The sequence below is a fragment of the Paramisgurnus dabryanus genome, chromosome 23 (genome assembly GCF_030506205.2).
Source record: "Paramisgurnus dabryanus chromosome 23, PD_genome_1.1, whole genome shotgun sequence".
In the NCBI taxonomy this organism is placed as follows: Eukaryota; Metazoa; Chordata; class Actinopteri; order Cypriniformes; family Cobitidae; genus Paramisgurnus; species Paramisgurnus dabryanus.
In genome coordinates this window covers 8788938-8809205 of record NC_133359.1, presented here as the reverse complement: position 1 = coordinate 8809205, position 20268 = coordinate 8788938, and the positions used below count along the sequence as shown (strand labels likewise).

The 20268-nt window shown below is 37.0% G+C and overlaps 1 protein-coding gene across 2 annotated transcripts in view; it reads right to left on the bottom strand.

The window, feature by feature from the left end:
* Positions 1-5052: 5052 nt before the first annotated feature.
* dapk2b (death-associated protein kinase 2b) overlaps positions 5053-20268 on the bottom strand; it is a 34638-nt gene continuing 19422 nt past the window's right edge. The window contains exons 4-12 of one of the 2 annotated variants that reach the window (XM_065292074.1): positions 18687-18825; positions 14614-14743; positions 14380-14428; positions 14253-14279; positions 13636-13788; positions 11583-11628; positions 6777-6866; positions 6591-6662; positions 5053-6508 (exon numbers count right to left, since the gene is read on the bottom strand). In XM_065292074.1, the coding sequence (XP_065148146.1) occupies positions 6383-6508; positions 6591-6662; positions 6777-6866; positions 11583-11628; positions 13636-13788; positions 14253-14279; positions 14380-14428; positions 14614-14743; positions 18687-18825 (832 nt within the window). In that variant the 3' untranslated portion in view covers positions 5053-6382. Of the gene's footprint in view, positions 6509-6590; positions 6663-6776; positions 6867-9864; positions 10948-11582; positions 11629-13635; positions 13789-14252; positions 14280-14379; positions 14429-14613; positions 14744-18686; positions 18826-20268 lie in introns of those variants that run through there. The other variant, XM_065292075.2, reaches the window with a different exon arrangement.

Genomic DNA, 20268 nt, shown 5'->3' with positions numbered 1-20268 from the left:
ATTTCTTCTCGACTGAACAAAGAAGACATCAACATTTTGGATGACATGGTGGAGAGTAAATTATCTGGATTTTTTTTAAAGAAAATGGACTAATCCTTTAATAGGTCTAATAAAGGCCTCAAATCTACATTTAAAGTCTAGAAAATAATTTATACATTTTCTATACTTTATATTTTTTACAAAGTAGACTTTTTTAGGTGAGGGTTCTTTTGTATGCCTCTGAATGCGTTCAAAGAACTGAATGCCACTTGAGACCAATTAACAAAACACACAACCAATGACATCAACAATGACATCAGCACAGCTTGCGTTAGTAGTTCAGCTCTTCAGAAAAGCACAAGGACACAATGCCGTCTCCCAAAAAAACTAAAAGCTTCACTAAAGAAAGCCTGGATCAAAAGCCTGATTCAGTTTAGCTCCTTGTGTCTATTCTGATTAAAATCTAGTTGTGTGTCTGCAGGTGGATGCTCTCTGAGAAAAACAACTGTGTGTGTTCGTGCAAGTAATTATTTCCCAACAGAGCTAATTATCAAAGGGTTAATTACAGTTTCCCCTTCTGAATAAAGTTTATTTATATTATTGCAGTGTACCCAAAGCTTTTTTGCAAGGAGATTCACACAGCTATACCTTTAACCCAGAAAAAAGGCAAAAGGCCTAATGTGCCTTCAGAGATCTAATGTCCCAATTTCTGCCAGAGAAAAAACTCCAAATCAATGCTATTGGGAAACCAATTAATCAACTTTCGACTGGGTCAATAATGTAATCTTATCTCATACTGCGATGAAAGGAAAGTGCCCTGTCCCGAGACTGAACTTCTGGACAAATCTCCATGGGTGCGTGACTGTTATCAATAAAATCGACTGAATCGGTGCTAATATAAGATCAACCTCCCCTATTTTGAACCCTGCCTTTACTGGTAAGGCAAAAAAACAACAAGCAAATGCAACAAACCTGACTTGTGGCAAAGAAAAAACATATGCCATCAGTGATAAAGTATGTGAAGCATTAACAGGTAGGGAACATGACGATCTGAACAGATGTGCACATTAAGAAACAATTCTAAGAATAGGAGACACATTTGAGTCGTAAATGAGTAACGGAGAGCTCCCTATGGGAACTCATTTACTTATTGCCGTCATCCGAACAGAGCCCAACCTAATGATGACACACACAGAGCCAAATGATGTCTTGCATTATTAATGACGACCAGGTCATCATCTACAGATAACTGTAGCAGAAATCAAACATTTTTAAATATTATATAAATTTTAATCTCATGATGTCAGGATGATCGAGTAGCTATGCATCAGGAATATATATTTATTTATTTAAAGAAGCTTAAATGGTTTTTATTTGTGGTGCAACTTTAGCTGTGCTGAAATAAGTGTTTTTTAAAATATATCCCATAAAGTCGCTTTAATAATACACCCTTACATACATTTTTGTTGGGAATTATAAATGTAATTATTCCATAATGTTATGTTATGCATAATCTGCGCCTACTTTCTTGTGAGTGTTATAATAGTGCTGTACAGTAAAAATGTATATTTAGCTTCAGGGTTCTCATTCCTTAGTTAACTTCAAATTCAAGGAGGTTTCAAGAACTTTCCAGGTCCAATCCCCTCAAATTCAAGGACTAAATGTGGGGAGACATTTCAAGTGAGAGCAAGGTTACCTTGTGTTACCTTTTAAGATACATTGTTACAGTTCCCTTTCGAGGGAACTCGCGCTGCGTCACTGCAGTGACACTTTGGGGACATTTCCAGGAGTAAGTGCATCTGAATGTGTATATAAATTCAACCAATGGTGAGGCTTAACGACAAAGACAGCGTGATGCTGGAGCCAGGAAGTGTATCGCTATCTGAAATATTGCCATAGACGGCGATACAGGGACGCTGGAAGTATGGCAAGGGAGACGCAGCGTCTCATTCCCTTCTCAGGGAACAACAGTTACATACGTAACCCGAGCGTTTTTATGTGTCAAACACAACTATGCAAAAAAGCATTTTGGTATGAATCAACATTTTCGCATACAGAAGATATAAGCATTTAAAGCGAACAGTTTACCATGTGTGCTTAAAAGGCTTGAAATTTTATTATAATATGCTACAATATACAGGAAATTATATGGATTTGCATAAAATAGATTCAAGCACTTTCAATGACCTGTGTCTATGTATGTATATTTTCAAAAACTTCCCAGGTCCTTGAATTATTATCCCCAGATTCACAAACTTTCAAGGATTTCAAGGACCCGTGGGAACCCTGTAGCTTGCTTATTTGTTAAATATCTGTCAGTTTAAGGCCTATATTAAACTACAACATCTTCCCAGCATTTGGTGAATTTGCCCCTAAATCACACCTAAATCAGCACAGGGTACACAGGGTGTCCTTCAGTCAGACTAGTAGTATTGCACATTCCTAAAATCTGATATTGCTCACCTGAAATGAGTTTCTCAAAACCTGATGTTGTCTGGAGAACAGCGTAGCCTGTGGCTAATTTCTGTTCTGATGTAAAGAACAGAAAATTGCTGAAATTAAATAAACATTTATTAGTCAAATATATTTACTTAAATTTCACAAAAAATATCGAAGACAAAAAGTGCATTATCTTTGTATAAGAGTGCCAATTTAAAATGGCAGAAAATCAAACTGAATATAGGTTTATCACAAATAGTGTGCAGCTGTAACATAAATGCTATAAAATATGAAAGATTTTGAGTGACGCTTGTTTTACAATCATCTAATGTGGAAAATGTGTCATGATCTACTTAAAATTCACCCTATTTGTGGTTTATTTAAAATATATTTTTGCAACTGCTTCCTGATAAACAGGGCTTTTCTTCAGCATTTGTCAAATCTGGCAGTAAAGTTCATTGGTGGGATTTCCATGCCATCCAAATAACAGTAACAGTTGCTCACTAACATGCTGCCCACGTCCAGATGGCAGTCCAAGAGAAAGAGTGCACAGAGTGCGGCCCAATTTTACAATCTGGTGCCCTCAATCTCTATGAGTGACATAAGACCTATAAGATCGATTATATCCTGTTTCTACATTGACCATATAGTCTTTTTGATTTCCATTTCTATTACCATAGTTTTACTACGAATATGATGGTTAAACTATGGTTACGGATGGTTAAAACATGCTACAAATAACCATTTTCGTTATAGCTTATCTGTCCACCATTCTTCGAAACTTTCTACAGTAACTTATATCATAAAATAATTGCAATAATACTATGTTTTCTGGCTAACAAATGTTTTTGTTAGTAACATTAAATTAAATAGCATGATTCTTTTCCTGTGGTAAATCAGTTGAAGTGAGTCATTAAGGCACACAAACGGAAATGGCTCTGTTTTAACATAAGTTTTCTTATTGTAAATTACCTCTGTTGTAATGCGGCTTGTAGAGACGATGTAAATGAAGTTTGAAACGCTAAACCCGGTAAAAACAATTGAATGACCCTCAAGAACGCAACGTGTCACGTGACCCACAGAGAAGCGGGAAAGCCATCAGGAATTTAATCACGCGCTTCCGTTTCTGGCCAACAGAGGGAGACATTCATTATCGTTTCAGTGGAGAGAAAAAACTTCAAATTGGATCCTCGATTTTGTTTTAAAAATGTATAATTAAATATTTACAAGAAAAATATAGATTTTTAAAATATATTTTACGATCTCTACTTGCGCACCCGTGCGTACAATGTCAACCCAACCATACAATGTCAACCCACTAGATGTCGCTCTCTTCACACATATCATAACTCACATTTGGGTATAATCGTCTCATTTGATAATTGACAGGCTTACTCAAAATAAAATATAGAATTTTATGCAACAGCTAAAATATAAATAATTTTTATGTATATAAACGTATTTTTTAGACATTTATATTACTCTGTGGCTCAGAATTAATTGTTCAAAATGTATTCTTAGCAAAAAGGCCCATCCTTTGCCAAAGTATGTTGCCACTAATACATACAATGTAAAAATGTATGGTACCTTTATAGAAAAGTAAGGGTAGCCTACCTAGAATGTATTTGCAATGTTGTCTTATATATTTAGTGTGTATATATATTTTCCACATTTTTGGTTGCACAATCTATATACCAGATCCACATTTCACTATCGGATCTGTGTGACAAATAAAAATCTTAAATCTTGCTATCAAAGATCATATGTAAACAGTTGGTGAAACTGTTACAGGTTGTTATGTAAATGATGACTCACCTATTGTTTTAGGAATACACCTTCTCTTAGGACAATTAATGCCATACGACCTAGGGCAACTATCTGTTAACACTTTTGGCAAAAGCAACATTTTCACAGTAATCCACCCACAGTTTGAGGTTAAAGGCTATATTTCTCTCAACACATGTCATGCTTCTTGTAAAGCAGTAACAGATCTGCTAGAGGCACTGGGAAAGTAACATATCTAAGCAATTACGCGGACATCAGATTGAACATCTGTTAAGTATTTGTGAGTTTGTGAACCAAGAAGTTATTATTGAAACTTCTGCTTAAATAAATTTGCTTTGTGACAAAAGAGATTAACATCTTTAGTACAAAGATAAATTACAAGGACAGGTTACTGACGTATGTAGGCCAATGGAACAAACTGTAACGAATGGTTCATAATTTGCAATATTGAGTAATTAAATTAAATTATAGTAATTAAGATTTAAAACTTGAATGTTTACTAGTCTACCATTACCATGCCATTTATCACATAATAATCTCTACATTTTTTAAATTTTGCAAGGGCTTAAGTATTAAACACAAGAGCAATGGCCTACTTATCTAATGGAAAATAGTTTTGTTTACGTCATGTTTTCTTTGAAATTGCATTTAACTTAACCAAGCTTAAACAAACACAATTTTTAAGAGGATGTCTGACCGGTTGGCACAATTTTCTTACTAATAAAATGTGTGGCACAAAAGATCTGACCATGTAGAAATGGCTTAAGATAAATTTTTTTTAATAAAAATAAAAAATGCTATTTTAAGACCATAGTATTGGATTATCAATGACAAGAACAAGCAATGTAATAAATATAATAAGTATTTATTACTTTTTGTACAAAAGGGGGCATTTTATTTTTATATCTCGTACAGTGTCCACATATCCAGACATGACAGATATTTTTCTTAAAGCACTTTTACAAATACTTGACATTTCTTAGCAGATTTACAATTATAAACTTTATACTTGTAAACAATACTGTAGTCATCGCTCATTCAGTCATGTGGAAAAGATGATTGATGCACAGGAAGTGATGTAATGCAGGTGGAGATTAATGCGTGCATTCAACATAATCCTGCATACAAGTAAACAAAACATTTAAATACATTGTTCAAATATGAATTGTACAATTTGTGAAAACATTACAACCCCTTTTGTACAGAGCACATTCCTAAAAACAATAGGATACATCTTATCTTCCTGATGGTCACTTCGGTGGTACACAAAGTGCTGCGTATTGACCAATGAGAGATATCAGTTCAAAGGAACACTCACACAATTCAAATAACAGGTGTGCATGGCTCTACAATATGTAATACAATTATTATCATACTAAAGTTTTTATACTGTTAAAAATAAAAGCAAAATTGTAAATGATTAAATAAGAACATTCAGAGAGATTTCTCCAATTCCATAAACTTTCTAATGCTGAAATAAATGAAGAATATTGTACAGGAGTTCAAAACTGTTGAGTTCAACAGGTTACAGAAGCATAATCCCTTTATCCCGAAATTCAATAACACCAGATGAATTTTGTGATCATCCTCTAAACTCTAAGACGACTTTGATAATTGACCTACATTCAGGATCAGTAAATAAACACTATTTGCACTTTGCCAGAAGCAAACTTTAAGTCAATCTACAAAACAAAATGATTCATAAAACAGCTAATATCATACACAGTATAATACACAATAAAAAATAAAGTTGGCTATATATTTTGTGAACCTTCTGGCATCTGTACAGTCTTAGGACTTTTGATTACATTTATAAAAAGGAATGCACACGTGTGTTATGGCACACATTAAGACGACAGCCAATGACTGTAGATTGTGAAGATCCAAGAAAAAATGACACATTGTAGAGGTACATTTTACATACAATCTTCTAACGTAGCCACTAAACGCTTCCTCATTCCATTATGTACATGAATACAAGTATTTATTTGTCACAATTGCACGTTTACAGACTAATGAGTAATAATTAGACTCTCTATAAAGCCACACACAGATTACTGACACCCTGATGCCCTTTCTCAAAACAATTTAAAATGTGTGCATTGGACATAGGCACACTTGAAACCAGCGTGCACTGCAGGTGTGATGCTTGTGTAGCCGTGTGAAGAAGTGGGAGGTTTCAGGAGGTGCCGCTCCTCTTTCTGGTCATGGGTCTCCTATGCATAACCTCTTCCTCTTGATCGCTCTCACAATCTCTTTCAAACATGGCCCCATTGGAGCCAACATAGCCTATCTTGGGATTTTCCTGTGAGCAAAGACATGTTTACGCTTGTGTGTTGATGTATAGCAATGAAACGGTACTACAGTATAAAAGATATCAGCATTACCTGTGGTTTGGGATTGCCTTTCTTCATCAAGCGTGTCAAGTGGTTGCAGAGGGCCACGATTCTGAACGTAAACTATAGGAAATACATAAGTTAACTGTTAAACGGGACAGTCATACATTTTTATATGGGCTTTTGGACCACTGTATTTACTTAGATGATACTTAGAAGTGTATAATAAACTTTTACCTGCCACCTTCTCCTGGCATATTGTTTCCTGAAGTTCTCAATGTTGACCACAGATTGTCGCCGCACAAAAACTTGTCTGGGATTAAGAGGCTAAAGGAAAAATAATCACAATTAGTTCAGTTAAAACCATGGCAAGAAATGAGCGTGAATATAACAACCAGTGGGATAAGAGGTGATGAAGAAATTAACATTCAACCATCTGGCATCTTGGGAAAAAGCCGTCACACAGCATACACAGTAAAACTAGAATCTACATGATAACAGGTATCGTGGTTGATAACAGGTGTATGCATTGTTATGCAGTTGCTAATGTGTACTTTTTGGTGTGTAACTATGGTGTCCTGGTTGTTTGCTTGCTGTTCCAGGTCAAAAGAGACACTTTATGGCTTAGGTCCCTCATTACAATGAGGGGTTTGTTCAAATCCTTTAAAGGGGCCATGGCATGAAAATCAGACTTTTTCCATGTTTAAGTGCTATAATTGGGTCCCCAGTGCTTCTATCAAGCTAGAAAATGTGAAAAAGATCAACCCAGTAAACAATTCTCTGCAAGCATGTGAAAAAATAGGGCGTTGAAATTTGGCTCTCCTTATGATGTCATAAGGAGCTCTTGTTATAATAATACAGCCCCTTAATCTGCACTATCCAACCACAGCACTACCATTTAGTGCAGAGAGGGAGAAACAGAGAAAATACTTCACAGCACAATTAAGTTTCAATTTCAACAAACCACCATCATTGTGATCAGTGTTTGCACTTCATCCGCTAATTTGCATTTTAAAGGACACACCCAAAACGGCACATTTTTGCACACACCTACAAAGTGTCAATTTTAACATGCTATAATAAATTATGTATATGGTATTTTGAGCAAAAACTTGACATATGTGCTCTGGGGACACTGAATATTTATTTGACATCTTAAAAAAGTCTTGTGACATGGCCCCTTTGATTCTAAATATGCTTTCTAAAAAATACAACAATACAGGAATCCTTAGAGACTGCTTACACTTTATATCCCTCAATCCCACAATGCAACACAACCAGCTGTGTCTAATGATCAGCGTAAGGTATATAATCATCATTGCAGTGCTTTATTAAGTGTAGACAGACACAACATCACTGTTTACGTCAAGCATGCTGGCCAAAACATCCTGAGGAAAAGACGATGGCCAAGTGCTGGAGGTTCAAAAGTTAAAGATAAATGTTTTGATGAAATAACTGACTTTATATAAAAAGCGACAACAGCATATGGAAGAAAAAATATTTTTTTAATGTACTCATTTATAATAAAATTTAAATAAATAAAATAAATAAGAGAACTTTTGACACTACTTGTGAGAAACATCCAAAATCATATTCGGCATCAATAAACAAAATGCATAAAGATAACAAAGGAATGAAATCATAACATGGCCTAACATTATTTTAAACTGGTCACTTTGTCCATTAATAAAGAAAACGTGTGTGGATGTTTGGTCAGTGTTTTACCATAAATGCAATAAATTCTAAAATAATACTGACAGGAACCAGACTGATGATGTAATTATTTTAAAGTCTCCTAAATGCACTTAAAATAATAACTTACAATAAAAAACACAATATGCATGTGCCCTTGCCCACATATCTAAATATTCTTATGCTGCGTTCACACCAGCCACGGAAGAGGCGTCAAGCGCAAGTGATTTCAATGTTAAGTCAATGTAAATACGCGTGTCTGGGGGTCTTGTGGCGCGAATGAAACATTTAGCGTGGGGTGCTAGTTGACGCGCAAATGACGCTAATTGAGCGTTGCTGCATTAAACGCGCAGGTTGAAAAATCTGAAATTTGGCGAAAATCACACAGCGTTAACCAATCAGGAGCTTGCTCCAGTAGTGATGTTATTACAGGAAGCAGAAGCCCCTCCCATGAAGTGCATTTCCGTGTGAATAGGCTTGTTCAAACAATTGAAAACATATTCCGTCTGCCGGCGTTAACACTTTGATGTACACGCTACCTAATGCTGGATTCACACAAAAAGCAGAAGAGGCGGCAAAAATGCGTTATTCGCACGTAGTTGGATGCTTGAACATTTTGAGTTTACTCGCTTCATTTGCACGTGAAAGCCACACGTGAAATTCTAGTCATTCGAGAAATCAGGCTTGTTCGACTTCATGCGGGGCTACATGCGTTTAACTTTGGGTAAAACGCTCAGCACGTCAATGTCACTTCTAACTCGGTCGCCCACTCACAGTGGAGGAGGGGCGGGACAAACATCACAACACCCAACTGGCGCATCGATCAATGACTGATAAACAAAGCAGAAGTATCATGGCAACCAAAGCACTCAGCTGAAAAAAGCTGGCGAGCGCCTACAGTCAGCATCTGCCTGCCATTTAAACGCTTTGGTGTGCGTGCCCACTTAAAGTACATGTAAAGTCCGATATTAAATGTGTTCTCGGTTTGTCAAACCACAGAAAAATGTGTCATTAAACACCCAGCCAAATTTGAATGATAAAAAAGCGCTAGGTAAATAAATAAAGTTATCAAAATCTTGGAAAAACAGACAGGATTCTCCACTCTCAAACGCTGGGGCGTGTCCGCTGTCAGAGCTGAAACCACGCCCACTTGCGGAAGAGCTGCCATCTCTCTCAACTTTCAAACACTGCTACAACCTGATTTGTGTAAGTAAAGAAAACCTGTTTGCATATACATTGTGAATTAAAGGGATAGTTTACCCAAGCAAAAGAAAATGTGTTAATTATTTTTGAGCGCCGCATAAAATCATTGCGTCTCCTGCAGCCATGTTACGGCAGCAAAGTCCTTGATTATTACGCCAATTTTGAGAGTATAGTTCCTAGACATATCGGCCTAGAAAATCGCAACTTTTAATTTTCAGTCGGTCTTAATACACGATGTAACTACAGAACAGTCAAGTTTTAAATTGGAAAAATATCGAAACTCTTTGGTTATTTTTAGAGTAATGCTAATGGTCTAATCAGATTCAATGGATTATGCTAAGCTATGCTAAATGTGGTACCACCAGACCCAGAGATCAGCTGAATGGATTCCAAAACGGTAAGAATCAAATGTTTAACTCTAGGGAAGCTGGAAATTTAGCAATTTTCAAAAAAAGTGTCTCTTTAAGCGTATTTTTCTGATCCCAACAGCACTGTTTTTTGATTTTATTAAGTGGAAACCTTACTGAATTTGGTTAGATTTATGTTTAAAATACGCGAAAACTATTTGCCAGTGAGGTATAATGACATGTTCCCTGAACAAGCCTGGTCATTTTACCCAATTTTGCTTAGCAATTTTACTAAAACAAGACATAAATAGGCCTACTGATTAAAAAATGTTTTATGGTCAGCTACAATGTTTATCTTTGCATTGCAGCCAAGCAAATCAAAACTCATAAAATATAATGGTCATTTATAATGTGGGGGTAATGACCCAAGACGTTTCAGACATGTCCTCCTCCAGTTATAAGTGTTGCTCTACCTCTCATTAAACAGCATGCACAACTTCTATCTCAATGTATTACAACCATTAGTCCGACTCTGAAATGTGTGGCTGTGCTCCGGGACATAGTTGGCCATCACAGTCCCTGCTCAACAACTTCTTCAGTGCCTCGTTCACCTCACTGTTCAATGTTTGAATCGAACCCAACCCCCCATTCTCAGCTTCTCCATTCAGTGATTTCATAACATCCTGTAACCATTGAAGTTCTGCATCCATCTCCTGTCTGAGGGAACTCAGATTGGCTTCTCTCGTCAGGTATCGTCTGCTGATGTTGGTTAAGCCGTCGTCAGTTTTCTTCAAGTCTTCCTGAAGGCTTCTTCTCAAGCCCTCTGCTTTACGAAACTCATATCGCACCTGCGAAAGTTCCTGCCGTATGCTTTCGCTTTCCTCTTTGTACCAGGTTTCCTTCTCGCTGTAGATGGACAAAAGAGCCTCGACGTCCCCCTGAAGACTTTCACGCTTTTGAGCCGCATCCTCCAGGCCCGTTTCCATCAGTGAGATGTCTTGGACCACTCTGGCAAAACGCTCAAAGTTGATGTAGGTATTGTTGGGTGTCATGCTGGAGTGGGACTCAATGGTGTACTCTCTCAGCCTTTTGGTCTTCAGCTGACCTGATTCCACTGTCGTCTGCGCCTCTAGGGCGGCGCTGCTGTCCTCCAGCCATTTGTGAGACTTTGCATGGAGAGATTGGAAGGAGGCATAAGTAAGAACCAGTTTCTTTGTCGAAGCATTCAACTCACACGTGCATAAAGGCACAAGGAATGAGCAAGTGGAGTTAATGTTGACCTCAGGTCAGGTCAGTTGGTGTCAGGGTGAGGGGCACAGCAAAACTCACCATCAGTTTCTCTTCAATCCATTCATTGATTAGAAGAACCGGAATGCCAGACATGCTACTGCTTCCATCATGAGCATCTGCATGCATACATGCATCTAGTAGTAGTCATCTTATATACAGTATATGGTATAATATATATAATTTGGTGTTTGATTTCACGCATTAATTTCAAGACCTTACTTAGTCAATATTAAAGATATTTTTTCATAGAGTGATCTCTTATGTAAAAAAAAACGATTTTAGCTTGGTTTTTCACAGTAAGGGTCATGTATTCTTTTCTGTGTTTCGTTGTTAATAGTGTGTATACAACCAGTCAGAGGTCAGTTTACTCTGTACACAACGGCAGAGCAAAGTTCAGGCAGCTTTATAACACCAGTTAGAAGCATTTGACTCAAATAAGTCACTAAAGCACACAGTAGAAAACCATGCTTTCAATTGTGTATAACAAATGTACAATAATCCAAGTTTTTACCTTTATCCATGGGTGATTGAGCGCATCATTTATCTTAAGTCTCTTTCTAGAAAACATAAACAAAGCAAACTAATGTAAATGCAAAAGAACAACATATAGGGACCGAAAAAATAGGACTTAGCAAGTCTACTTAAAACGTTATTTTAATAAACCTTGGTGGCAACAAAAAGCATTAAAGTTTTGGTGGTAATACACACAAAAATGAATCATAGAGGAGGGAAAACGGTATTAAATTAAACTAGATGTATAAACTTTGAAAAGGGAGGAGAAATGCTTCTCATATCTAGCTGTCAAAGGTCATTGTCCAATTAAACATTTTTGCACAAATTCATCAGTCATTTTGTTGACGCTGGACAAAATTGGCAGATGGACTGCTCATTTGACCTGCCCTCATCCTTAACGTTATATAATGCTAAACTTTATGGTCGCATTAATGCATTGCAAAGTAGAGATACACTGATATACATTTTTATAAATGATATCTGCCGATACGACAGTTTGATGGTTATATTAACTTGCAGTAAATTCTGAAGATTACATTTATTTTATTAAATTATTCAATTTAACTTACTAAATGGCTCTCTAAAATGCTTCATTCTGATTGGCCAGTCGCAACATTTCAAGGTTTGTACCGCTCAAAACTAATAACACACTGTAACCCATGCTGCAAATCATTTTGACAGGAAAAGCTTAATATTACACAAATTAAAAATCTAAATATGTCTTTTAAAAACATATACGGCATTATATTTACAAATAATAAAACTGAATAGCGTGTTCATAACATTTAAATGTCTTTTCTTATCTTAAAACCGAAAGTAAATGTGTTTTCCTCATGGAAGGTCTGCATTCGTTAAAAATTTGCGAATAAATATTTCAAATCAATATTTTACATTCCTTACCTTACTTATAAGGTAAATAGCCATGTAATAAGTGGGATAATGTACAGTTAGCAGGTTGTTATCATGAAATAAGCCCCTTCAGTGTGATACAAGACCCTCTGCTGCTGCCTATACATTATCTTTTACATATAATGATCATTAATATGTAAGGAATAATTGATGACAGGCCGTTGAATTATCAAAAAATTATGCACACCCAAGGTGGCAATGCGGGTGTGCATTATTTTCAAATAAATTAAAGGACCGGAGTTAATTATTCCTCTTATACCACGGTCACAACAAACATTGCTATGGTGTCTATTTTTAGGAAATTTGACAAGTTAGGAGTGTGGTTTACAAAAAAATAATAAACACCCATGAAACATATCTCAGCCAATAAGAATAAAGCATTCAACAGGCCCATGGTATATTGATCATTAAACTAGTGAGGTTTCTTTTGATTGGCAGGGTATATCGGCCATGACTGCCGGCTGTTTATAAACTATCGTCTAGAGCTGCAACTATCGACTATTTTTTCAACCGATTAATCTATCGATTATTTTTTCGATTAATCGAATTGTCTAATGATTTTTTTTTTACATATAATTCACCAACAAATGATAAATGTAACATCTGCCATTAATGCCAACATTTTATTTAAGCATTTTCTCAAGAATTAAACAAATACACAAACCAAAATTTTCAACATGAAAAATAAAGTGGCAGTGCCAAGGAAAATATAACAAATCACATAAAAACAAGTCCAACAAACATAAACAGTGCAAAAGGGGCATTATTCACCTTAAACAATAAAATAGGCATATATTAATATTAAAGAAGTAAAATAAAAATAAATCAAACTTAATAATAACTCCTTATTAATATAAAAACATTGTTCCAGCCATAGTACTAATCATAAATTAATGAAGAGTCATCATTAACTACAACAATTACGTAATCGACGTAATCGACTACGTTGACGCGTCGTTCCAGCCCTACTATGGTCCGATAGCTGATACTGTGTAAAATTGCTTTTACCGACCAATACAGATTGTTGGCCGGTATATCGGTGCATTTCTATTGCAAGGTTTTATCAAACTGTTTGTGCACTGATTAATTTAGAACCAATGCTTCGTGATGTGTTTTTACTGAAAGCTGATCGGACGTCTCACCTCGTATCTTTGACAAGCAGTTGTTTGATGAAACTTTTGGCCAGCTCACTGGTGCTTCCGAAAAAGTCCTCGTCAAATTCATAGTTGACGGCTGAAATGTTCGCGAGGGTTTCCTGCTTTGAGTCGCCAAGGAACGGCGATGCCCCACTTAATCTGAAAAACAAAGACAAATACTTGACCTCCATACAAGCATGTTAAAAATTCCTGTTAATGAACATTGCCGAATCTGATCCGGTGCTGGAAACCAAACACGTGTGCTGGAGCTTAAACATCAGAGAACTGTTAAGAGCTCCGATTATGTTCATGACAACAACAGACTTAACTTTGCCAATCCAAAGCATTTAGGTTTACTGATTTGATTAATGAATCATCTATCTATTGGATTTTCAAAGTGTGGAATAATTGCATGTAATAATATAAATCACAGGATATATAAACAACTGTTTCATATCTTTAACTGATAGCTATATTTTTAAATATTTTTTATTTTAATTTCCGATAAAAATATGTTGTTTTGGTCACACACAGCTTCCCATCCCATTTCTATTTCACTGTGGATGGTTGCCAGGGTATTAATATGTGGTAAAATTCCTAAAATTTCTTGCATTTTTACTTACAGGATATATGTGATGACTCCGATGCTCCTAGAGGAAATTCAGGGAAAGAAGAGAGCACATGGTTAAGCCATAGCCAATCCCTGATGCTTGCTGTACATGTTTGTGTGATGTGATTAAGAGTTCTCACCACATGTCTGCCTCTAATCCCAGCGGCTCATAATTGACGATCTCTGGAGCTGAGAATAAACGTAGTTAGAAGCATCACTGTACAACTATTTGTATCGAAACAACAATGTCAAATGTCCAAAGATGGTTGAGAATCTCAGCTGCATCTGACACATCGGCGTCTTTCCGGTAATGCGATAATGAATCACTCGCTTGTCTTTTCACATCGTGTACTTTTGTACACCCACAGACTTACCAACAAATTCTGGAGTCCCAAAAATGTCCTTGAATTCAACTCCGTCCTTGATTCTATGCGCCAAACCGAAGTCGATAAGCTTGATTCGGGGTGTTTGGACGTTGTTGTCCAGCAGCATGATATTTTCAGGCTGAAAACAGATCAAATTTACTATTAAAATCAGATCAGCCTCGAAAACTACAGTGTGTCGGTCCATTCAAGATTAAAAGTTACCTCTTTGCATACGGTACCGATTAAAATCCTGGAGGTTTTACAGTAGTGCGAAAAAGTCTTAGGCCAGCACCAGCTTTGTTGTTTTAGTAAAGTTTTAATGTCCATCCATATTAATTTTTCACTCTTTTTATTAAAATACAAACAGAAATTACAGGAAATATGTACACACAATTAAAAACAACACAATTTAATAAATGTCTTCTTCAGGCATCAGTCAGTATTTAGTGTGACCTCTCTTGGCACGAAACACATCTTGAGCTTTTTTAAGGAGATTTAAGTCCTGAATTTATTTGATTAGAAATTAAGATTTAATTTTATTTAGGTTTAAGAGCTCCTACTGTACAGCTGCCTGCTTTTGCTCAAATAGAAGGGGAGTTTACCCTAAATACTTGACACTTCAGCTTATACTTTTATACTGTTTTTAATACTACATATACATTTCCTGTATTTTCTGGTTGTATTCTAATAAAGAAATAATAATTATATATGATTACTATACAACTCCAAAAACAACAAATCTGATGGTGGCATGGTGTGCTAAGACTTTTGTACAGTACTGTATATATTTCTGAGGAAAGTTGCGTGGGACTCAACACCTGTTATGTTCCCCTGCTCATGTCTTAACATAGACAAGAGGTGAAATGAGGCATCCAGCTGACTTCAAGTGCGGAGGAGGACACACATTATGTTGCGTATGGAAGTGTGCCATCTTCTCCGTTTACAAGTACATTAATATTTTCCCACTTTTAAAAAGAACAATAACTGGAACAATAGCAGAAAAGCTGAAATCGGTAACATGTGACTCTATAGCGCCATCTCTGCTTGAAATATAAAATTGCAGGTTATTTTTACATCCTCTGTTTTTGTTATAGGGGGGGTTCAATGGTATTTCAAGCATTCTGACTTATTAAGACAGTTATAGAGTTGTTTCCTCATGCTAAACGTAGGCAAAGTGTCAAAAAAGCAGTTGGATGTGTTACAGAGTATTTCTGTGCCGAATGCACTTCGCCAGGGTTCGTACAAGTTTCGGAAAGTTTTTTTCGATTACAGGTCCAACTGACGTTTCAGGGGTTTTCTATACGTATCACTTCTTTATATGGGCACTTCCCCCGGAAAACCCCGCCCACCCGTCAATCAGCGGGAGACGCTAGAACTTGCAAACATCTTATCGCGCCACTCAGCTTTGTTTAATTTCAATGGATATAGTTTATTATCCGGAGTAGCAGCCGAGTTTTGCGTGTGTGTTTGATGCGGTGGATTTTCCCAACCGGGTCATGACGAGTTACACGCGGTAAGTAAGACTTCTGTCTTATGTTGAAATAGTCGCGTGCATATTATATAAATGACACGAACATGTAGTGAATCGTAAGTTAAAACTGTGTTGTATAGTGTTGCATGACTCGTACTCGCTCCTCCCGCGGTATAACTCATCCTTCTTCATTTTTCTTTTATAAATCTGATTAAACTAAAAACTCTTCGGAGACATAAAGGATGTCATACTACTCTATAGGTGATCCAGATTAACATCAGAAATGCAGAACCAGAGTGTGTTACGTGAGCTTTAAGTATGTAACTTTTTAAATCATGGTAAGGTAATGCAAGAAGTATAGATAATTTTTTTTAAATCCACGCATTACAGTGTGCATGATGCACATTTTGTCATCAGAAAAGTACACATGCACTGGAGAATGTAGTATGTAACCCAGAAAATTCATTGCATTTTGTCGCAATGCGCATTAGGGCTGGGTATTGGCAAGGGCCTCACGATACGATACATATCACGATGCATATTGCACGAAACAGTGTATCACTGTGCGATGCAATACGGTGCATGTTGCAATACATTGCAATACTTTTTCTTTTTTTATTATCAAAAATGTATAAAAATAAAGCAGTTTTTTTTTTTTTACTTTTTTTTTTAAAGCCAAAGTGCTTGCACACATTGGCTTTGAAAGCTGCAGGTGTTTTTACATTTCTGCCATTTTCTCACTCCCGCTAACTTCTCAGACATTGGCCGAATGGCTGTATATGACAGACAACTGGACAGCGAAAACTACAACAGCGGCGGATGAGGTCATTTGACGCACACAGAGGGTTTTTATTTTAAAAAATTAATAAATATCGACACTAGAGATCGAAACACTGATACACTATCGTGAAAAAATTGATCACGATAGTCGATAGCTAGCTGTAGATATTTTTGCACAGCCCTAATGTGCATGTATCAAATGTCTGTGAACACTATGCTTTGCAAGGCTGTGCGTTTGACTGTGCGCATATGTTTGCATGCACATAAAAAACATACTAAACTGTGAGAAGTTTATGTAATTATTCAATAACTATTTTTTTATTTTTAACAAAAGAAAATACATATTGCAGTATTTAATCACTTTTCTGAAGTGTCCCGTATAGGCTCTCCTGATTTTGCCAAGTGGTTGATTAACATAATGTTGTTAACCCTGGGACAACATTTCAATCAACCAATCAGATTTCAGAAATAAGTTTACTGTTTGTTTTACGTTTAATCTTACAACCAGGATTAGCTGTTTCTAGACCATTGTCATGTCCCTCTGATTTTAGGGTTTGATTATGGTTGGGGTGGGTTTAGGTTTTATTTAGAAAAATGTTGTCCTTGGGTCAACACAATATGTTGCCGTGAGGACATCTCTCACTTGGCAAAATCAGTTTGAGCATCCAGTATACACTATGCTGGTTTGTGCTGGTTTGTTTTTGGTCTAGCTAATGGACAACCATTAAAAAAAAATGTTGCTGATCCAATCATGGTCTTTACTGGTTAAGCTGGTTAAGAAACAAGGACACTACCATTCAAAACACAATGCAATTCTGATATTTGCATCATCTGGGATACAGTCTAGGTTGCCAAGTCTGTGGTTTTCCAGCGGAATTAAGCTACATTAATATTGTTGCTGCGGGGTGTTTTTCATGTCTGCGGGTTAAAGCAACCCAAATACTGTGATATTTAGCCCTGGGAATGCAAATTTAAGCAGATGAACCCTGCCAAAAATGCAGATTTAACCCCCGCAACACGATTTTTAACGGTGGAACACCCTCGAAATGCGATTGGGCTAGTTTTGAGCAGAATTTGGGTGGGTTTTACTGTGAAAACCTGTCAACCCTGGATATAGTGCCATGTCAGTGGGTACATCCAAAATCGCTGAAGTTAGCTAAATTATCTATTTTATGAACTGTACTTTTACAAGACAAGGCAAGCTTTGTCGACAAGCACTGAACATGTGTTGACTGCTGTGAGAAAGGGAGTAACGCAAGATATCTTTAAGCATGTCTGCCTGCCATTGTGGAGTTAAAGGATTGTACAGAGACGCAGCTCTTAGAAAAACAGGATGGAGATTATCATGGAGAACGGCGTGGGTAACATGTCTCATCATGTGCTGTTGATAACCTCGCCGTGTTAAAATGTCTGGAGTCGGGCCAGCTGGGACGACAAACACATGTGAATGGCGGCCAAACTCACATTCCCTCCAAGCTAATGATGCGACAGCATTCAACGCAGTGATTAACAAATCCAAAAATTAACAGAGGAAGTCTGTTTGCAAAGGTTTAAACGGTTTACACTGGAAATATGACAGGAATTTCTAGAATTGGGGTTGACTATATACAATGGTTGTTGTTCTTGTTGTTATGCAAAGTTACAAGTGTTGCTATGCAACATAGAGAATTGTCCCTTCACATTCACTGTAGAATAGATAAACTGTTGCCATGGCAACCATTGTGGCTGTTTCTCGCCTCCGCAACCAAGCTGTTTATAGCAGTCTATAGGACCGGCTGGATGTATGTTCTCTAAACATTCCTGAGAGAGCTTGACAAGACTTGTGTCGTACCTTAAGGTCAAAATGTGCAATTTTCTTGGAGTGGAGGTATTGAACTCCGTCAAGGATCTGTTTGATGAAATCTGTAGCCTCTTCTTCACTCAATGACTCCTTTTGGGCCAAGAAATCAAAAAGTTCGCCTCCAGATACTCTGTGAAAAGATTTTATGCGTTTCAAGTTGGATACTTGACTAGTACACAAAAAGATACATAAATGCAGTTTCATCCCTAAACCATGGCCAAAACGACATGCAAAATGTCGAAACTAAGGATGCACCGATACAAAGTTTCTGTGCCAATATTTGATTACTTAGAATGACATTTTCTGATACCAATAGTTTTGCTTTTTACTGCTTTTTTCAAATTATCATAATGTAAAAACCTACCGAGCCCCTAAGGTGACATTGGAGTAAAAAAATCAATAGTTTAGTTTCATGTGCTCACGTTTAACTTTCATGTGCAGAAATTTGTTTAAGTTCAGTTTCACGTGCTCGCGTGAAACTATCGCGTGCTCGCGTGAAACTATCGCGCGCTTGCGTGAAACTATCGCGCGCAAGTGAAACTTTCGCTTTCACGTGCGCGCGCGATAGTTTCAGGTGAGCAGGTGATAGTTTCACGTGCTCGCGCGATAGCTTCAAGTGAGCACGCGAAACTAAAATTCTGCACATGAAGGTTTCGTGTGAGCACATTTCTTTATTTAATTTTAGCTCCATGTCCCCTTAGGGGCTCCGTAAAAACCAAACGGAATTTCAGTTTTTTTGTCACCAAATACAAAATAATCCCACAGCATGAGTTCTGATGCGTTATTTCCAACCCTTTTGATTGCCAGTATATAATCTGCCCTGATCATTTAAAATCTTTTCCCGCCATCGACGAGTTAACTCCTCAATTCAGAGAAAACGTTTCACTGTCAATGATGAGTTTTTCCGGCAATCCTTATTTCCGCTATTATCCATCAGGTGGCGCTCTTACCCAATTTATAAAACCCGAAAGTATTCCCTAATGGCAAACAGTTCAAACTCCATGTACGTTTTGATGATCGCTCTGAATCAGCGCTGGCTGACAACTTTTTTAAAAACGCTGGCGGGGAAAGAGTTTAACAATCGGCCGATGTCCCATAGTGAGAAAACTAGCTTTTATCTGCTAATACTGAGTACGTTTACATGCACAGAATAAGCGGATAACTATTAAAAAACTGCTTATTACAGAAAACTGTTTTCATGCGTTTACATGAAAATCAATAAGCCGGCTATGCAGACAAATGCGTTTACATGGGACTTATCAGTTGTATCTCTTCTTGTGTGTGCAGAACCTGTAAATGTAACATGAGCTTCTATTTTAACAGTTTCTCTGCCAACTGCTTTTGTCGAGCAGAGACTTTTATGCGTTACTTTGCGCTTACTTCCGCGTGTGACGTTTATCTTTCATACTCGGAGACATGCGCACATGGACAAAACCGTGAGAAAGCCGGTTAAGGTGTTTACATGCCACGCAAAATTGGCGTAATGAGCAAAAACTACCTGTGCCGATCGGTTTTTGCTTACGCCGTTTATGAGCTTTCCCCGATTAAAGAAAACAGTTTTCCGCGTTTACAT